The 21,028-nt window shown below is 41.6% G+C and overlaps 2 protein-coding genes across 4 annotated transcripts; one reads left to right on the top strand and one right to left on the bottom strand.

The window, feature by feature from the left end:
- Positions 1-104: 104 nt before the first annotated feature.
- LOC136428278 (N-acetylated-alpha-linked acidic dipeptidase 2-like) lies at positions 105-4,092 on the top strand. The gene is made up of 2 exons (XM_066417669.1): positions 105-212; positions 878-4,092. The coding sequence occupies exons 1-2, from the start codon at positions 120-122 to the stop codon at positions 3,203-3,205; spliced, it is 2,421 nt and encodes an 806-aa protein (XP_066273766.1). The 5' UTR covers positions 105-119; the 3' UTR covers positions 3,206-4,092.
- Positions 4,093-4,505: 413 nt separating this feature from the next.
- LOC136428277 (coiled-coil domain-containing protein 87-like) lies at positions 4,506-20,910 on the bottom strand. Of its 3 annotated transcripts, XM_066417666.1 has the most exons (30): positions 20,776-20,910; positions 20,293-20,406; positions 19,692-19,742; positions 19,153-19,225; positions 18,877-18,926; positions 18,506-18,619; positions 18,123-18,194; positions 16,808-16,904; positions 16,529-16,610; positions 16,094-16,283; positions 15,887-15,952; positions 15,576-15,669; positions 15,070-15,142; positions 14,244-14,430; positions 13,723-13,763; positions 13,124-13,238; positions 12,539-12,703; positions 11,825-12,043; positions 11,416-11,576; positions 10,390-10,746; positions 9,739-9,787; positions 8,709-8,855; positions 8,198-8,310; positions 7,557-7,672; positions 6,987-7,189; positions 6,607-6,735; positions 6,199-6,313; positions 5,945-6,006; positions 5,441-5,521; positions 4,506-5,199 (listed from the first exon to the last, which is right to left on the bottom strand). In XM_066417666.1, the coding sequence occupies exons 2-30, from the start codon at positions 20,395-20,397 to the stop codon at positions 5,038-5,040; spliced, it is 3,489 nt and encodes a 1,162-aa protein (XP_066273763.1). In that variant the 5' UTR covers positions 20,398-20,406; positions 20,776-20,910; the 3' UTR covers positions 4,506-5,037. The 3 variants fall into 3 exon arrangements, with proteins under 3 accessions (XP_066273763.1, XP_066273764.1, XP_066273765.1); XM_066417667.1 differs by lacking the exon at positions 19,692-19,742; XM_066417668.1 differs by lacking the exon at positions 10,390-10,746.
- Between the last annotated feature and the right edge of the window lie 118 nt (positions 20,911-21,028).

Below are 21,028 nucleotides of genomic sequence, written 5' to 3' on the forward strand. Positions count from 1 at the left end.
TTAACCTGAAAGGTTGAGGATCAAAACAGCACATGTCGCCGAACAGCCGCCATGATGATTACGTATGGTGACGTAACGAAGGTCAGAGGTTAGCTGGAGGATAGAAAAAACATGCGTGCATGAGAGGGTATGTACGGACTTGGCGAGCCAAAGGAGTGGTTTGCATCCATACTGCGTCTGAATTCTCAACGACAGATTATCAGCGGCCTAAGGTAAGTTTCCCAAGATCACAGTGAAGCATTGTGACCGCAGATTTATCTAATGTCAAGGGAGAAATTTATTTGTCCCGCATACTGTGAAACATGCATGTCCTGTTTTCTAGGATGCGGTGGGAGGGGCTTACTAGTATGTAATGATTGAATGATGTGTGATATGCTCGGTGGGAATGACCATGTGACGGCAGCTGTGTGGCTGTGCACACAGCTTCGGCATCCTGTTCCAGACTTTATCACGCTGTTATTTCTGTGTCATCATTTGATATCTAATATACTTTATATTTATTTTGTACGTAAGCCGCGGCGACTCAGATGGAAAGATGTATTTTACTTGTATATTACTGATATAGTGGGAGGAAGATACTATATGATATACAGTTATTAGATTACTAGGTCATGTATTAGATTAATATATACATGTATGTCATTGTGACTCAGCGGTTACTGTAAGGCAAAAGGCAGAAGATTAATTTAATCATGTTCATGATTAGTAATTTGATATGCTGTTCAAATATTAATTAGTAATGTAATCAGCTAACGTCCTTTTGGCTGCTAGTCGTCAAAAACAGTGATCGCTCATATTGCATTTTGCAATTAACATTTGATGAAAACAACAACATTTTGAAGTTGATGCCAAATCTTCCCATATGTATTTTATTTAGAAGAGTATCAGTGGAAGGGAGACGATCATGGCAGGTGACGAGGAATCAGGAAACCAAGCGGGGAGCACCCAGGCGTACTCGCGCTGGCAGTCGGACCTGGACAGTGTCAGTGTCAACACCGAGGGGCAGGCACCCCGTGTCGCAGGGGGGGAGGGGAGCTGGCAGACGGGGGTGAAAGGAATCGTCATCAAAATCCTCATCATCATCCTTATCTTCATGTTTGGTCTCGTTATCGGATACGTCATAAGGAGAGAAGTCCATAAGAAGATATCTTCCAGTGGGGGCATTTCCCAGGACTACGATGAGAAGATCGCAGGACAGCTGCTTCAGGAAGTGAGCGTGGAGGAGTTGGAGGATCAGCTGAGACATTTCTCCACGGCCCCACACTTGGCAGGGATGCAAGAGGTAGGAATCATGGCTGAAGAAATCACCAGTCAGTGGCAGAGCTGGGGATTGAACACTACAGTGAGGTCCTACTATGCACTCCTGTCCTACCCCGATCTAACAAACCCAAACAAAGTGTTCCTGATGAGTGGTGACAGTGTGACAGAGACGATAACGCCTGATGATGCCCAGTCTGCCCGCGATAGCACCGTCCCGCCCTACGCCGCATACAGTAAAAGTGGGATGGCAATGGGAAAACTTGTCTATGTGAACTTCGGGCGTGGAGAGGACTTTCATTTCCTGGAAAGTCAAGGGGTCAACTTGACCGGGAGGATAGCGATTGCTCGCCTGGGGCAGGTGTATGTTGGGGATAAAGTCAGGCATGCTGAGATGGCAGGTGCAGCTGCACTCCTGCTGTATCCCGATCCAGCACAGTACCAACCTGCAGGAGCGGACAGGGGATGGACGCTACCGGAGGACGGCGTATTCCGAGGTGACGTACGCATTACGTACGGCGACCCTCTGACCCCTGGGTACCCTGCCCTGGAAGGTATGTTCCGTTTGAGTGAGAGTGAAGCCGACCTACCTGGCATCCTTGTTCAGCCAATCAGCATAGCTGATGCAAGGAAGGTATTGGGAATCTTGGATGGTACCACTGCTCCATCTGATTGGCAGGGAATGACACAACAGATAGACCAGAGGGAAGACAACAACAGACAAGTAAGAGTGCAGGTCAATAACAAACTGTTGAATAAGCAGATAAAGAATGTAATTGCATCCATTTCAGGAGCTGTTGAGCCGGACAGGTATGTTGTCGTCGGCAACCATCGCGATGCCTGGACCTACGGAGGTGTCGAACCAAGCACTGGCACCGCCTGTCTCATGGAGCTGACGCGTACGGTTGGACTGTTACTGAAGAAGAACTGGCGCCCGAGGAGAAGCATCATATTTGCCAGCTGGGATGGAGGAGAGTTTGGACAGATCGGGTCCACAGAGTGGGTGGAGGAGAACATCAAAGAGATGGGAGAGAAAGCCGTAGCCTATCTCAACCTAGATGGAGCTGTGATCGGGAACTTCTCTTTCTATGCCGAAGCTAGCCCACTTCTGCAGAAGGTTGTGCAGGATGCCAGCAAAACTGTTAGGGATCCTCATGGGGTCTTCAGTGTGTACAATGAATGGGTCGAGAAATTTCCAGCAGGACCTAACGCACAGACCCCAAAAGTCGACCTGCTGGGAGCTGGCAGTGACTACGCTGCATTCCTACTACAAGCAGGGGTGCCGTCTCTGGACCTTCAGTATACTTTGGACCCAGGCTTTAACTTGTCCTTCTACCCGGTTTATCACACAGTGTATGACACCTTCTACTATGTGAAGAACTTCATTGATCCTGACCTGTCTTACCACAGGGCAGTCACCCAAGTTCTTGGAAACACATTGCTGAGGCTGTCTGATTCAACCCTCCTTCCGTTTAGTCTTGGAGGGTATGCCATGATGATCGAAGACTTCACCAATGCAGCAGAGGCTTCCTACAAAAACAAGTTTAAGCAGCAGGGGCTGGAATTACAGTTCAGCAAGGTAAAGCTGGCTGCTGAGGGATTTGCATTGGCAGCTGCCGTGGTGGAAGAAAATGCTGGAAAAACAGATCTCGGCAACCCCCTGGAAGTTCGCCGGGTCAATGATAAGATGATGCAAGTTGACCGCTTGTTCTTGACCCCTGGCGGTGTCCTTGGGAAACCCCTCTACAAACACCTGCTGTTGTCTCCTAGCAAGAACGACTGTCTGCAGCTGGAAGAGGGAGTCTGCCAGTACAGGGGGAAAACCTTCCCCGGACTGTTTGGTGCGATGAGGGAGGTGGAGTCCACAGGGAGTTGGGCTAATGTCGAGAAACAGATATCAATCATTAGTATAGCTATCCAATCAGCAACAGAATTTCTGAAGAAATGACACGAGTATTGGAAAATGTGACAGAAAAAGCTTTTTTTTTATCATTTGTAAATTTTTGTGTGAATGCTGTTGAAAAGTTCTGGGCGACTGTTGTTTCTAAGCGACTTTGAAAATTTGGACGCAATATTATTTCTAAGTAAAGAGCCCAGCTTTTGGATTATTATTTTGTGAAACACTTGCTCTAGTATGTGAATTTAACAGTGAATCCAACTGTCAGCATGAGGAATTGATGTACAGAAATTGTGACTTAATATTCAGTGTGCATTGTTGAGGCAGCTCAAGTTAGGTTTACCTTTTCTTGCAAGGCCTCAAATATTTAGTTGATATGTGTTGTTTCTTTTATAGTCATTTAACCACACTGTGTTTGTTTAGAGCATATCTAGGAGCTGAATATATTTTGTAAAGATGTTTAGATGAAAAATGGATGTATTTATCTCAGTAAGGAGTGTTATTTGCATGACAAAATGAATGGATATTGTTGAGTACTGTCAGATGGTACGGAGAAAAGTACAAGCTCTACAGCAAAGTAATGTTGTCAATATCTATGAAATAAGATGTAATGGTGGCGTGCTCTTTAACTTATTCAAACTTATTGTTTTATTGTAGATGAGGTAACAATTGCAGTTCCCATCTACAACACACAAGAACTAAAAGTTACATAATTTTATATGGATGCATTTTTTTGTGCTTAGATAGATTAACTGGTACTACCCGGTAGTATGTGCAATCCTCAACACTGAATGTTCTAGGTATCCTGCAAATGAGGTGCCATACTGCACCAGGAGTGTGTTTAACATATTATGAGCCAGATATATCAAGCACACTGTGTGGCTAGCTGCCCTTTTGTGAGGTAAACTTGTGCATTAAAGCTGTGGCATGACGACTTATTAGTGGCCTTTGTCATCAGTGTGTGTCCAATCCCATTTATCATGACTATGTACAAAGCTACTCCTCAGGTTCGTTAGGAATTAGGTTTTCCTCATACCAGACTGGCTACTAAAGTGCACCCATCCCTCCCTCAAAGGAAAATTGTTCCATAATGCATGCAATTTATTTCTTGGTTGATTTGAAAAAAAATAAGCACAAGAAAATGGGTATGCACTCTGGTATAAATGTTCACAAAGTTTCAGGGAATGCATTCAGGGGTTCAAGTTTTCCTTTCAGCCCTATTTGTATGTTTTCATCTTGACCTCTTGCTAAAGTTTTACCTTAAAATGTTTGAGAACCAAGAGAATAAATAAATGTAGTCTAATAGGATTGACTCTTAATTCGACTAAAAAAATCACAAGGCACAAGGTAATTCGAATGTCTTCAGAAGGCACCTTTGTTTCCAAGGATGACAAGAAAGTTACAGTATTGCATAGATTTTTGTACATCTGTACAATTGATAAGATGGATGGAAAGTCGTGGACGGACAGTGCAACCATACTCTATATAAGCAACACAACATAAATCTGTTGTAATGACAGACACAAACAGTGATTTCACACATGGCCACACTTCTTTACCCTGCAATAAATACCAATAGTGCATTTAACATTTAATTTCAGACTGCAGAATAGGCAGTCTTCTAAGTTGTGACACGGGCTTAAACAATGTTGGCACAGTATACCTGAATGTAAGACAGACAACATCTGTTCTCTTTGGACGGGTTTCTATGGACATGTACGGACAAAGCCATACCATAGCCAAAGGTACTTTTTCACCATGGAGAATTCTGTAAATGTATATCAGCCTGACTTAAACAAACTTTCACAAATAGTTCTAGAGCAAACACAAGTACAAGAATCCACAATTAGAATCATTTCAGCTGGGCGGAGCAGTGGTGAGTCCTACAGAACAGGCCTGGACAGTTGTATGGGAGCCAGCTCAGCCATCTTGACCGGTACCTGAGTCATCATGCCTATCTCTAGAGCCTGCTCCCTCCTCTCCTGTTGTAGCCAGTACAACATCTCTGTACGGTCCCACTTCATCTTGTCCATATATGGACGTCCCTGAAGGGGAAGGGAGAGAACATTTTACTTTCTCAGAAACATTACAGGTTAGGACAGAACAATTCAATTTGTTGGTTCGGTTGATTTAAAAGAACAATGCTGACCTGTGAGATTAACTCTAAATAGCTTAAGAGCTAAATCTCTGTCTAAGGGCCAAAATATAGTCAGATCTAAGGCTTCTCCCAGCCCTTATGTTTTCGTATCTCCTTTCTATACAGCTTCTAATTATTGATATCTGTACCTGAAATGAAATGCTATCCTGGAAATTTGTGGCCACTTTCTTCACAGCATCACCAGCCTTCTTGTCCAGGAGATCAAGACGCTGTGGACAAAGGGAAAATGACTGATATTATAAAACATCAGTGTTTTTTTCAGGAAAATTAAATGAGAGTTGATGTAGTGTATTTCCTATTTTGCTAGACCAACAAAAGTCATACATACAAGAGTTTAACATCCAGGGTAAAGTTTGAACCAGCAACAGATAGAATGAAAGGGGTGGCGATTCAAACTTAGAAGATTCCTTACAAGTTATATACAAGTTTCTTGGTCAGAAAAAAAGGACAACAACAAAAGAAAACATCTGCACCACCTGTTAACCTTCTCCCTGCTGAAATTGCCTTTTGGCACCAATTTTGTGTTGGTTACAGGGTAAGGCAGCAGGGAGAAGGTGAACCTGAAGAAAAAATTGGAATCTTTACAGGAATAAAAAGAATAGCATCCTTCCTTGTCTATCACTAACTCTTACCCTAAGAAGCTCCGTTCGTTGTTTGGACTCTTCCATTCTGGCCACAGAGGACCCTCTGTACCCTGGAAGTAAAAGAGACGTTACATTAGCAGAAAAGGACTGGTCAAAAATTGGAGGTTATGCTAAGATGTACTGGTACAACTTAATTGGCACTGAGCATGTAGAATTCTAGCACTGAGCATGTAGAAGTCTAAAATATATTACCTGGGTGCCAAGAGACAACTATAAAAAGCAAAGGTACAAAGACCTCGTACCTCTTTCAAAAAATCTGTTGGGATCAGAGGCCTGCCGTTCAAACCTCTCCAGATTGGACAACGCTGCTTCTCGTTGTAAGATCAGACATGTGGCCTTTTCCCATGCCTGGATGGACTGAAATCAGAAGCACCCATTATACCAGTGAACACAAATGTCTGTCTCATTCAATTCATAGCTGTAATAGAAGTTGAGGATTGTAGATAGATAGCCTTTGATCAAACACAAGAAAAATGTAATTGTGTCTACTGTGGCCTTCTTGAGGTTTTGATGACCAGGTTTGAATGAAGAGTAAAGGATATTTTTTTCTCAAAATTTTGATAATGGCCAACCAGAGGGCACCTCTCTATTAGTAAATTTAAGAAAGAACACATTTAAGAAAGGCCCATGTCATTCAAATCATCCCCTACCTCTGGGAGTTTCCCGATGTAAGCGTCTGAGCTGTATTTGATGGCCATGTCCAGTTTCTGTCCGTCCGGCATCTTTAGGTCTGACCACACCTTCTCCAGCCTCTCCTGAGCGGTCAGCTCCACTGGTTTCTGTACAGGCACAGCAACAACTCTTTGGTCAAGGGATTCTCCGAGTTGGAAAAGGGCACCAATTGAAAGTAATGATCAGAGATGAAGGGGGATACAAACACAGTCACATTTTGTACCACATTCTTGGGACAACACCTTCATGTGACAATGGAGTCTACTCAGGCCCTACAGAAGGCAGCTGAGAAGTTACCGAAACATCAGATTTTGACAGATAGATATCGATAGATTATAATTTCCCTGACACCACTCACCTCAGGCTCTTTGGCCTCCCCTTCCCCTGACTTCTTAGTTCCTGCCGTGGTTGTCCTGGACCCGGAGCCTTTCTGGGAGGGGACCCCCAGAGACGACGGCGACCGATGGGATGAGGACCTTCCAGGGGACAGTCCTGCCGGGGAAGCTTGCAGCCTGTCTGCCCGTGGGGTCTCTTCTACACTGGACGGGTACCCTTCATCCTCTGTCAACAAATAATGAAAATGACTTAATTGCAAATCCATAATTGCAACTCAGTTTGACAGCGTGCCTTAACTGACTCACAGATTTTCATTTTAGAGTGAAGAAGTGCGATTAAGTGGAATCTGTACCTTAATTTATCATTTCATCACAAATATCTTGTATGTATGTCATCAATTTTCAGTGTATACCGAGCTTATTGTAGCTACTAGTATCTCTCTTGGCTTGGCTTCACTAACGAAGCTACTAGACCTACATGTTTAGGACAACTTGTACCTAGCCTGTCAGGGCACAAAGCTACAGTAAAAGTGACTTCATTCATTTTGCCTCGCAGCCACAAGATTTGGATTTGGCAAACCCAGTGTACGTACCTTCCACAGCTGGGTCCCTACCCAGTCCACCTAGCAGCACACTGTTAACATTCCACATGCCAGAGACAAACTCCGTCTTCTTCTGACGAAGTTCCTCGATCTTCTGTTCCTTTTCACTGTGCGATTAAGATAAGGTGGTTAGGTGAGGATAGCAAGAGAAATGTGTCCAATACTTTGCATGGCAATCACTCAATATTCATCTGAAAGTGTACTTTTCACTGTCAAAGTTTTCCCTGGTGTTTAGGATTCTGGACACTTGTTACACTTCTGACATTTGTTATATTGACCACATGACCAACGCAATTTGCGCAAGCCTTGACGTCACACAGCAAGAAAGTAGCTCACCAAATTTTTGTGACCCAAAGGACATTTTTGGTAGCACCATAGGTGGCGTGCTCTCGATCACTGCGCGACTGCCGATGTTGGTAGATCACCGACTCCCATCCAATTTGATAGGGTAGATTTACAGACAAAAAATGTCCATCGGTTTTGAAATTTGGCACCGTTCTGGCTGGCGACAAAAGTTGGCCAAAGGCCATTGACAGTGTGACACCGGATGACTACACTGAGTAACTAGCTATCAAAGCTCAAGGTTCAAAAACATAGCCATGCTGCAGAGAGTAGAAACAGCTATTACTTACAGCGCCTGCTGCTGCCTCTTACTGGTCAGACGTTTTCCCTGCTCAGTCTCCTCCTCATCCTCACTCTCCTCGCTGTCGTAGAAGTGGAACACCACGCCCATGAAGTCTGACTCCTGAAGTAAACATGGATAACATTCACCTTATAATGAGCTGTTATGTCAGAGCATGTAAGCATGTCAGTCAACAGTATATATTGGGACTTTAACATGTAACATGAGACAGGCTATGTAAGGTTAACATAACATTAATTCATGTGTCCTTGATAAAACTAAGGACACATGAATGGAAGTTTGTATGAATTCCTATTTTTCTTAATGTGGAATAGTCTGTGTACCATCCTCTGTAGATACCGTTTGCTTATCAGTGGTAAGCAAGTCAAAAGGGACAGCAAGCAGTAACTACAAAGAATAGCACCCCAGCTAAATGTGTGATATTGCTGTTGCCCCTTTTGGCAGGGGTAAAATGTGTAAAATACAGACTACACTGTTTCCGGTTGAAGCCAGTTTCTTACTTGCGTGGACAGGTACTTGAGATAGTCGTCAGTGTTGATGGTGGATTTCCACCAGGCCAACCAGGAAGCGTACGCCCGCGATGACTTCTGGTCACTCGTGTGCTGGGAGGGCGGCAGGCTGGCGAATATGGTCTCCATGTCCCTGTCCTGTGGAAACATGTGCAGGCTGGTGAGCGGATTGCTATATGGATCTAGATTCAACTCTTAGTTATTTTGTCATTGGGGAGAAAGCTGTGCTTCTAGATTTTCTACCATGACTTGCTTATAAGATTTTCTACCATGACTTGCTTATAAGATGACCCCTTAAGCCCCTGTCACACTTGTGCGTATATACAAGTCCGCATGAATTGCGTATTAACATGTTTTTGGTTTAGGTTAAGTTTGCAGCCGAATAAGTGATTTCTTAGCTTTGATCACTAGGCTGCACAACGGTGGGTCAAAGTAGAAAACAACTTTTTCCCGGAAACCATACTTAAACACCAAATGCCCAACTCACGCGCACTTGAATATACGCACAAGTGTGACAGGGGCTTTTGTGACTGACGATAACAACGTGTTAAACTTTATTATGCTGTTCAAAATCCAATTTCGTGTCTCCTTTCCACTCAAACCACTTTAAAGTGAAGTACGTCTCAAGAGAAGCTACTACTAACTTTAAGTCACAAACACCAGTGAGACCACTTTAATATTACAAATATCTAGTCAATTTTTTTTCAATTGACAATGTTTGGCAATCAAAATGCATTACATTCTACACTTTATGCAACATTAAACTCTGTAATTACAACTCATTCTAAGCTTCTAAGGGTATACCTTTGGTAGTTTTTCCTCTGTGAATTGCTGGTGCATGCGTGCAAGTACAAAGCAAAAACAATTAGACTACACTAGATACATTGTAGTGTCTGCATGGTGTTCACACTTGATCTATGTACACACTATAAGACTTATTCCTTCAATCGTCCTTGTTCATTACCATGGAAACCGGACTAGAGGTCATGAAAAGTGTAAGGTGTAAGTTAGAGAAACCTACCATGACGGGTCCTGGCTTTGCTGCTGTGCCTGGTGCCTGTATAACAGGACTGCTCAACAAAAAACAAGGAGACAAAATGGCATTAGTTCATCATCTTCTATCAAATTAAGTACCTCTTACAGAATTCTGTAATCCTTAACATGCCTTCACTTCATCAAATTCCTCAACTAAGTACATGTACTGTATAATACTATAAGAAAAGGTATAGGTTGACCTAAAAGCCTTATGCATGAGACAATTTGTATCAATTTTCTTTTTTTTATAGAATATTAGATGAATGGTACAATGTGGCTGCGCCACAGCATTTTCAGTCAAGCACACCAGACCAACCATACTCGTCTCAATAAGTGTGTTGCATTCTTTTAAAGTACCAGCTAACACTAATTTGCCTTTATCCATTGTGGTTACCTACCAGTTTACCCATTGTTAAAATCTTGGGATGAAATGCAACATCAGAAATACTGTCAGTATTGCAAACTTGATAGCCTTGTTGAAACATTTTTGGTAACCATGAATCATTGATGGCCTCAAGTATTCATAAAACTGTCTAAACATTTTTGATAACCATGCATTCCATGACGAAGTCAAAAACTTTCCATGTTGGATAGTGAGTGTGCGTGTGTGAGTGAACTGCATTGCCTAGCAACTTACAGCTCCTGAGGTTTCCCTAAGTTCTTTGCCAGATCCTGAGGTTTCCCTAGTAGGCTCTTTGCTAGATCCTGAGCTTTCCCTAGGCTCTTTGCCAGATCCTGAGGTTGCCCTAAGTTCTTTGCTAGATCCTGAGGTTGCCTTAGGCTCTTTGCTAGATCCCGAGGTTTTCTTAAGCTCTTTGCCAGATTCCAAGGTTGCCTAAAACTCTTTGTCCCAACCATGGCAAGCTTAACTTTTGCTAACAGTTTGCATTTCTGCAATGCCCTTCTAACTGTTCTTTTGCGGCGATTGATTTTCCTCTGCTTTATTCTTTGCTGCTCTTTTCCCCATAACACAACTGTCTTAGCAAACACAGCACTGGAAGGGAAAACATGCGAACTGAGAAAATGAAACTCAAAATCTTAAGGAGAGCAGGGAGGAGTTTTTCAAATCATCTGAGAAATGTGAAAAGTACATGATATTGTATAGAAAATTAAACATAACCGTGATAAAACGGAAGATGAGATTCTATTAAAACTGTGCTGTGTTGTAACTGGGTGCACAGTGAAAGGAGTTAGTTAGTTATTTAGTTAGTTTCTATCAAAACCATGCTGTGTCGTAACTGGGAGCTCAGTGAAAGGAGTTAGTAAGTTAGTTATTTAGTTTCTATCAAAACTGTGCTGTACCATAACTGGGTACTCAGTGACAGGAGCTAGTTAGTTAGTTAATTTATTCATTAGTCAGTTAGTTAGTTAGGTTGTTCAGATACTTGTAGTGCGTAGTGGCACATAGGAAAGGAAGTTTCCGTGCAGTTTCAGTAGCATGGTATATTCTTCATATAGGGAGGGGTTGCTAGCCCTTCCCCTTTATTTTGCTCGAGGCACCTTCTCAAACACAGGACCCCCATTTTACGTCCCTTCCAAAAGACAGTCCTGTACGGGATTAAACCAGGGTCTCACAGTTAGTAATAATAATACCAGTTGAGATACACTTATAGTGACTTCCCTGAAAGGAGTTAGAAGGGGTGTAAATGAAAGCCATGCCTACCTCTTGGACCAGTCTCGCATCTCCCCCTCACCCCAGGGGGCCCTCTTCCCCACCTGCAGGCTGGGGTTGATGATACGGTCCTTCTTACGCTTGGACAGTGTTGACGACGCCACGGCTTTGGACACGTCCACGTTGGTGGAATGCTTCTCGACAATGTCGTCCTAAAATCACAGGATGAGAGACCATCAGATATTTTGAAAATAATGTTGAACTGAAAAATTAACATTGAAACAGAGTGTAAGGCTGTACTTTTTTACGCAAAGACTATAGTCAACTTCAACTCTACCTCCCAGCCCTTTGTTTTCATCTGGTTCTTTTTCTTAATTTTTACTTAAAACTTTCGGAGAACAAAAAAATATGTCAAGGATGTCTTCTAGAGATGATGTTAATATATATCAAGACATCAAACCTGGTCGAACAACACATGGTCCGTGGGCACAGTCCTCATGATCTCCTGGTACACATCGTTGATCTCCTTGTGCAGAAACAGGTTTCTGTCTAAGTGTTTGATGTCCGAGGGGGTAATGTCCCCCTGGAGGTCATTGTACAGAGTCGCTGACCGCTGGATGGTGAGAGACGACAGACTGACCCGTTCACTGACCCTGACATCGCTGGTCCTCACCACCATCTGGAGAAATATTCAAATATAATGAAGTTAGGATTATTATTGATTGACCATCACATTCATTGCTATTCAGACATGTCAAGAAAAAAAGGTATGTTTGTATGTACAAAGCTCCAAAAAGGTATACCGGTAGCTTGAAAGTTAGTACCATCCTACAGCTTGATAAATTGTAATTACAGGAATATCATGTACCTCTATACTACAGGTTTAAGTACCGTTAACCCAATCTTCAAGTGGGTGAACATCTTAACCAACAATACTGAGGCTTTGTCGAAATAGATTCAAGCCCACTCTTTAAATACCCCATTGAAGCTTGTATCCGGTCCTTTTTTTCCTGATACTTGTACTGCTTAAATCTGCTGCTACACTTTTCTGGGTCAACAGCTATATCCACTAGCTATAGAAAACCTTCCATGCATTGTACAATTGCCCCAGCTAACCCTCCAGCTTGATTAAAGACCTATTTTTACTGTTACATTATGTAACTTGATTACCGACCTTCTTTGATATCTTGGTAGATACCACTGCAGGCTGGGGGTGTGTAGGCTGTGTCAGAGGAATATTTTCTTGCTCTCTCTCCTTGGCCTCCTTCTCCTCCAGTTCCTGCAGCCTGGCCTGGAGTGCCTGCTGCTTCTCCTCAGACTCCTCACCTGTAGTGGTGGCCTGGTGCAGGGGAGAGACAGAGAGAGAACAAATGAAGGTATGAACAAATGAAACTAATGGATGTATAATCCCCTACCCCTGTATGAAGTTACCCACATCACCAAAGGCCAAAGTCATCAGCGGCTATGTATTTCTGATGCTCTCCTGATCACTGTAAGTTGTAGTTGCATGTAACTTTGTACAACTGAAAACATCTAAGCTCATTCATGACTGGACATAGCTCAAAATCCCTTGCACCTTTGGTGAGAACACAGACACAAATTTTTGACTTGGAATAAACCCTGGTGCCTTAAAATAACGTTTACTCTCTCCCCCTCCAAATATTTTCGACAAAGAGGTTCAAACTTAAGTTGATCTTCAAGCTTCAATCTATCACACAATTGTCGATAGTTGTATGCTGTAGTGAGCAGGTTGACTGACCTGTAGTAGTGGAGGCAGGTCCTCTTCATCCTGGTCTCCCTCTACAGGTTCCTGAGGAGCTCGGGAAGCCACCAGTTTCTGCAGGTCATCCGCTAGGTACTGTCTGCTGTCAAGTCTGTCAGGACGGGAGCGTTAACAACAAATTCCTGATAAGTGTTGCATAAACATGGCATCTATCAAATGTTAATTGATTGTATAAAGTTGTTGTATATTATGCAGAAGTCTGTATATCATTGCATAGAAACTTTCAATTGTGTTGCTAATTATATTAGCATTATGGGTCATATTTCAGCAGTGCGCCTTTATTTTTTGTAATACACAGAAAAATAAACACCTCTAGATGGAAGCTTGACCTTCTCCCTGCTGCCTAACTCTGTAACCAATAGGGAATTGGGTGACAAATGGCTGCTTTAGTGTACTAAAGGTTAAGTGACGTTGCCTCTAGGAACTAGGTCCTTAACTACAGCCCCAGGCCTGGAAGGATACTAATCACTTTATCATCATCATAGTTCGTCCGGATTTACTCCGGTGAGATACAGTCAATAAAGTTTTTCCAATGAAAATCACTTTAAGCTACAGTAAATTTTAGCCATGCTCACTTTTTTCTTTCCTCGTCTTCTTTCGTTGGCTTTCTTGCGTCCTGAGGAAAGAGAAAACAAAACAGTGTTATCTAAAACAAAGCTAAATCTTTAAACCAATGAAACCTGCGACATGGAGGATTTTTTTTTCTATTTCCACATTTTTCATAGCCTGGATGCCACACCCCCGATCTCTACTTAGGGGGGCCTGTTCTAGAGGTTCCCTAGAGCCAAGGAGTTGAACTACCGTATGTAGGCCCTGGAAACAGCCTGGCATCCTGGCTACATTTTCCCATTGAATATGTTTTGAAGTGGTTACATGTACATCAGATTCATAGATTCATATTGAGCTGAATGACTGGGGAAAAATTAGTCATGTTTCAAATTTGCTGTATTTACATACCAACAGTGTACATGTGTACTTGTATATCTAATCATCTACACAGTCTAAAGTAGAGTACTAAATATATGTCATCTACATGTATGCATGAAGAGGCCACAGGGCTATATCTAGCATGTTTGTTATTTCAGTATTGACTCACAGGTCTTGAGACTAATGGTTCATCTGGTGTAGCAGCCCTTCTCTCCTGCTGGAAGTCCATGGTGACAGCTGTGGCCTTGTCACTTAAGTGGATACTCAATTCTTCCAACAGGTTTTCCCCAGCATCAAGTTCTGGCATGGACTGAGACTTCTGTAGTCTGAAGATGTCATCTGCAGTCGCAAGTCTCCTGTGATGGGGCAAATTTTATCATTATTATTATTAATTATTAATATATTATCATTTTACAGATTAAAACACAATTAAGTTTTCTAGGGAGTTTCTTAAAACACCACTCACAATGGGTTTGTAAAAGGCACAGAACTTGGCCTTTAGCTGCAATGTATTACTATGCCAATGTAACAGGCATGACTATACCCCTGGCTAGAATACGCTCAGGTATACTATGTCCAGGGGTACATTCTAGCTAGTCTGTATAACACAAACTCCAGCTGTCCGGGGATTTCTGTCCCCTCCCTACGGGGAGCGGTTACAGGGTGGCGAGCGGTTACAGGAGGCTTGATTGAAATCAGGCTACATTCTGGCCTGTTACACTGCTTACCAGTAATTCACTCACAAGTATTCATCAGTATTTTGTGTCAACCATGTAGAGTGATAACTCTATTGATCAAGTACTGAAAACAGAGAGGTTACAAATAACCAACTCTTACAACATTCTTACGAGGATAAGAGGAGTTTCTTTTTTGGGAGCTATCAAGTAAGGTCACATAGGGGTGGTCAGACCTAACACATCTCTAGTCACACAACACATCTGTAGTCACACTTCATCGGACAAGTGACAACCGTAGGAATGTAGAGGACGACTTACTTTCCAATGTCCATCTGGCTACTTCTGTCGCTAGCCAGGGTCATCTGACTTCGACTGTGCACAGACATGATATCTGAAACAGAGAGAAATGTACAAAAGATTTTATAACAGTGGTTTTGTCACACATCTGTCCACACTTAGTGGTAATCTTTTTTGTTTTCCACAGTGAACTTTACGATGAGCCAACTTGTATACTGTAAACATGATAAGAATTTCAAACATACACCCAATCCTAATAATATGAAAACTTGCTTAGAAAGTTTGAATCCCTGTCCTGTGGCCTACACACTCTTACATATAGTCCTATGAATAAAGGATGACATTTTAACATAACATCATATCATCACTGTCATGTGTAACAGGCCAGTATATACCCCAGGGGAGAATGTACCCAGGTATAATCTGGCCAGGCTACGGGTGTTATCTGACCTGTTACACCAGATTTTGTACAAATCCAATGCAAAACCTTGCAGGATCTTTTGCATGCAAGTCCACATCAAGATTACCTGGTATTTCATATCCCTCCTCATACTCTGATGGTGGGCGGGGCATGAGCTCCTCCAGGGCTTCAGTGTCTATCACTGGCATCTGGTTGTACATCTGTTAATGGGACAACATGTCTTTAAAACAATAGGAATACAGTGTATATAGATCATTTATAGTAGCTGCCCCTACATTCCTTATGGCTTCAATTCACTACATCTCCCTTGCTTCTACTTCTAGTAGATACCACTAGATGCATGCTGGTAGATGCATAGAGGTAAATGCATAGTATTGAATGTTAAAGTCAAGCAAATAAATAAATAAAGCTTCTCACATCTCTGATTTCCCTCTCAGTATTAGTTCTCACTTTCTTCCTTGACTGTGGTCTGCTCAATTCCAGCTGCAAAAAAAGCGCACATTGAGTAAACTGAACAAAATCTGAGCTACTTGACCAGCAGATGGAAAATTCAGGCATAACAGACAAGTATTTTGCTTTGCAAACCTATAGAAATGTTGTTACACAAAGAAGCAGAGACTGTACCATTTGTTGATAGGATAATGGCTGTAGTCCCAGTTTCTTCTTCTTCCTCTCCAACATGGAAGGAGAAATGGTCGTGGTGGGGGCGCGGGAGGAATAATCGTAGCCAGCGTCGCTGACGTCAGCCTCCGCATCATCTGGTTTCTTCCTCATGTCTCCAACTATGTAGCGCCGGATGGCTAGTATGTTCAAACTGGAAAAAAAAGAAAATGGAATAAAGATGATCTTTACAAATCAGCTTTCTAAAGAAGCATGAATAAAAAAAAATGCAGTCTAAAACGAAACACATCTGACAAGCTTGTACATTCTCACAAGCATATAATATTCTCAAGGTCAAATGTTTGTTATAGAAAGACAAGCACTAGATGGCCTAAGAGCTTGATACCATACTAAACCAAAGGATGCGTTCTTCACATGACAATGTCTACCACTACTTACTATTTGTTGGCATCAATTCCAAGCTGAGTCCTCAGACGGCTCATATTGGCAGGACCACTGAAGATTCCTCTCCTGTTTAAAACTGTTCAGACAAGAGCACAAAGTTAGAAAAATGATCTATCTCAGTCTCAAAAACAAACATCTCATAAAAGTACAGTTAAGCCATTTCACAAACTTGTTAACACAAGAACTACATTCTTTTACATTTTAACAAAGGAACAGAAAAGGTGGATGCATACTTCAAAGTAAGTGTTAACCAATGTTGTTTGATAAGCCTACCTTCTGCTTTTTGCAGATAATGTAGGAACAGTTGTTCACACACAGTGACAATATGCACAGTTATCCTTCTCTGCAGCTCCTTGTTCTGCTCTGCAGACTAGAGATAAAACATAAAAACAGTATTTAAGTATCATCATTTATATATAACGTTGGGTAACCTAAATTCGGGATTTTTCCGATAATGGTTGACTAAAATCAATCTAGCAGAACAATTAACCATCCTTTTTTTCTATTATTCTGTCAGTATCATGTACTATCTTTGCACTAATCATGTATATGGTAGATTTTGTCTCTAGTCGTGCTGACACCATAATATTTCAACTTGAAACTACCGTCCGCCGCACGCACAATTACGGTGCTGTCGGACAGGGGGGCACATTAATTCGGGAGAGAAGATTCGTCTTGAATATCTTACCGCTAATCACATTTTATACAGCAGCTATTCGTTCCATCCTTGGTTTGAGGAGAGTGCTATGGATATAGACGTGTCCAAGTAAAAAAAAATACACGAAAAAACGGCCGTACCGCACACATCAGGCATTCGATTACATCCCGTTTGTTGAGTCGGTAGAACGTCACTCAAGGTCGATCCCCACCGTCATGGCAACGTGTACATTATTCATGGCAAGTTAGCTGGATGCCGTAGCAATGGTTATACTACTATGTCCATGTGTTCCTTGTTGTGTTAGGAGCAAACTTTGAGGAAAATATCGTCTTCAGTCCACTATCACACGCAACATTTAGACAAAAAAGTGTTCCTCACAAACCTTTGTCGTCTGCTTGACGACATGATTCTGGGTAACAATATGGCGGCGGGAAAATACACGTGCCGTAGGTTGTAGCAACAAAGAGTTTTGATGATTGAATCCACTTAGAATCCAGTTGTAGGTTAGCAAAAGAGATTGTAATAAGTTGTCTTGTAAATAATTGTGTTTAGCAGGCAGGAGATGTGACATTTGTCTTATAAACCAGCGAACAACCGTGCAGTGTGAGTCTCCCACGAAGCCCCCAGACTCTGTCAATAAGGGACGGAGAGTTTTTGACGTCGCCAACTTCTAATGCATGGTTATCGAAGCTTTTCAGACAGTGTTCTGAATGCGTTAGTCTGTCAAGTTTGCATTTCTAGCGGTAGTACTGATGTTGCATCTACCACATATCCCTAAATACCCCGTTTTCGAAAAATCCCGAATTTAAGTACCCCACGAATTTATGTTACCCAACGTTACATGAAGAAGCAATGTCCCTCCAAGATATGGATTAAATCAGAGATAGATATTAGAGTTTGATGACAAATATCAATCTTCCAACTACTCACCAAAAATGGATCGTCTACTTGTCTTCTGATATCAGGCCAGATTGAATTCAGCTCCCCCATGATGATTCCACCCTGCACGGTAATGCAAAATGGTGGTACATATTTCAGAAACTGGGAAAGGAAATCAAATACATGTAACAGACTTTTTTTTTCTGACATTAACATTCTTACTTTTCAGGTTACCTTATAAACTCTTAAGTAAAATCGTGGTAAAATGCTGAAAGTAAACTGAGCTGTTAAGAACACCCTTGATTCTATCTATATTCTTACCATTGTAACTCATTAACATTAACCACACAACAAGACATTTCTTTTACATTTGTATATCTCAGCCCTGAAACTAATTTTCTATGATCGCTTATAAGCCCTTCCAGGGTTCCTACCAGGCTCTGTTGGTCCTCAGTAGAGATGTGCCTCATGTCTGTCCTCACACAGATCCTCCTTCTCACCAGCTTAGCAAGCACACCAAAGGTCGCAGGCGGGGCCTTGATACTCTCCTAAAAGTAAAACATCAAACATATCTATTGTTCAGTTCCTCTTTCAGTAAGGATATGACCACTGAAAGAACTTTTTTTACCTTGACTACCTTTCATCTAACTTTAAAAAGGTACAATTTTAAGACTGTATATTTAGCCCAAATGTTTGCCAATTTTGCATGATCATGCACAACACTTAGAGTTTTTACTCTCAGTTGCTCTACTGTTCACCAGGATCATACAATTTCTCAAAAAAAAGGTCAAGATGGTATGATTACATCAATGGGGGTCACAGGCCTCTCGATTTCCAGGTCCTCTGTTTGCGGCTCTGAAAACAGACATAGGACAGACAATGTTATTAACACAAACTTTGTCTTTTAAAACACACATAAAGACAGACAACAAAGAAAAGCGACAAAAAATATTGTACATTCAACATTTGACCTGGGTAAATCTGGCACCAAGAATTCAAACAACCCTCAACTCCCTCGAGTTAAAACTCCCCCCATCTACAATCTATGATGAAACAGAATTTAAAAATGTCCACCACTTACCATCCTCGTGGTGAAATGGAGCAAACAGAGTCAGTGGCACCTTGATGTCTGTGACCTGCTGTTCTATTTCATCCTGTGGAAATAAACATCACATCACACTGGTTAGACATACAGGTCAGTGGTATACTGTCTAGTATTCCTCTTATGGAGACTGTGTCAAAATGACAAAGTGATCTTGAAGCTTTCTTGCAAATTAGAATTTGCTGCTATAGATGCAGGTGCAAAGATAGCCACGAATTATCAGGAAAACTCATGCAAGTTGTTGATTTTAGCAGCTGCAGAGAATTTGAATCATTGGGCAGTCATTTATTACAAGGCAGTTGGCAATTAAACTTAACAGATGCATGGAACACTCCTTATATTCAAGCATGCAAGCATCAAAATTTGTCACATTTTGCATATGTGAACATCACTTGTTGATTAAATTACGCTGTGTTTATTGGGGGCTATTTCTACTAGTGCACAAGAGAAAGAGTGCTTTATATTGGCACAATTAAGCGCAGGTGTGTCCAAACCGTGCTCAACACTCCTTGACCAACCTTCTGAAATAAGTCATTAACCAAAAGAGGGACTGGCCTTGGTTGTTTGAGCTTGTTGGAGAAAACAAAGCAATGATTGACATCATCTAGACTAGACATTCTTAGAATTCCAGATGTAACTTACAATATAATAATGTTAACAAAACATGAAATTTGATGTAATACTTACCAATAGCAGGTAAAATCATAACGATATAGGATTAGAAGCATGTAACTAACAGTGACTGGTAGCAATCTGGGAACACATAATTTTTTTATGAATACTAGTTCTAGCCTCCGTAACAGACTCTATGACTTTTTGGGGGTATGTAATGAGTGTTTTTTTTACTGTTCGAACATCAGTTCTATTTGTACTTTGTAGCACTGATATCTAATAAAAAAATAGCACATTATAAGCCAAAAAAAAGCCTGACTCATAGAAATTAGTCTCTTGGGGACTATAGAAACTTCCCTCTAGAACATGAGGGACAATGAAAACCTTTAGATGCAAAAATGCCTATGCAGACTTTCCCTGCATACATACTTTGACACTTGGTTATTAACAATTCAATACAGACACGAGGAAGGCATCTGTCATATCAAGGAGGTTGGTCATAACTACCTTGTTGATGGTATCCTTGTCCATAGAATACATGCCTCTCCTCTTCCTCAGTTTAGGCTGAGGCAGACTGGGGATTCCCAACTTCTCCAGACTTCGGGCAGACATGATCACGGCCTGTGGACAATCATGGGGAATAACAATGTTTGTACCTGTTTTCAGTTAACTTTACAGAGTTAACACGGTTATTTACCTGTCCGGGGGGGGGGGGGGGCACAAAAGTGGACACTTTTTTTGCAATGTAGTTTCAACCTCTGACGTTATGACTCTTCGACTTTTGAAGCTACAGCTACAGCTTTATACATATCATACATATCACGGGTCTTGCAATATTCTATGCTATAATTTTTTTATCATCATCGCGATCATGGTTTGTTTTGTTTGCAACGTTGGTAGAAACAGTTATAGATCTCCCCCTCTTTGCAAGATTTTAGACGAAAATCAAGCTTCAGAACTCATGCAATGGGGCATTGAACGAAGACTTACCTTCTGTAGAATCGTGAAACTATTCTAGCAAATAAATCCCTGTGAACCAGGGAATATTAGGGTGATTAGAAAGGACTTTTCATCGTTTCAGCCAAGGTCCTTGTTTCAGCCTTTCTGTCAACCGGAAATGCTCAGCGTCTCCAAGAACACCGACAAACAGTGGCCGCATCTAAACGTTAAATGGATATTAGAAGTCGCGTTGTGTGCAATAATACTCCATATAAGGAATGACAAGGGTATAAATATTATTTTT

Source organism: Branchiostoma lanceolatum, chromosome 2 (genome assembly GCF_035083965.1).
Source record: "Branchiostoma lanceolatum isolate klBraLanc5 chromosome 2, klBraLanc5.hap2, whole genome shotgun sequence".
Lineage (NCBI taxonomy): Eukaryota > Metazoa > Chordata > Leptocardii > Amphioxiformes > Branchiostomatidae > Branchiostoma > Branchiostoma lanceolatum.

Excerpts from the sequence above, each read along its gene's own strand:
- LOC136428278 (XM_066417669.1), top strand. The coding sequence starts at position 120 with ATGAGAGGGTATGTACGGACTTGGCGAGCCAAAGGAGTGGTTTGCATC. Across the intron at positions 213-877 it reads CAGATTATCAGCGGCCTAAG|AAGAGTATCAGTGGAAGGGA; the intron begins GTAAGTTTCCCA and ends TATTTTATTTAG.
- LOC136428277 (XM_066417666.1), bottom strand. The coding sequence starts at position 20,397 with ATGTCTGCCCGAAGTCTGGAGAAGTTGGGAATCCCCAGTCTGCCTCAG. Across the intron at positions 15,143-15,575 it reads GGAGGGATATGAAATACCAG|ATATCATGTCTGTGCACAGT; the intron begins GTAATCTTGATG and ends TCTCTGTTTCAG. Across the intron at positions 7,190-7,556 it reads TAGGGACCCAGCTGTGGAAG|AGGATGAAGGGTACCCGTCC; the intron begins GTACGTACACTG and ends ATTTGTTGACAG.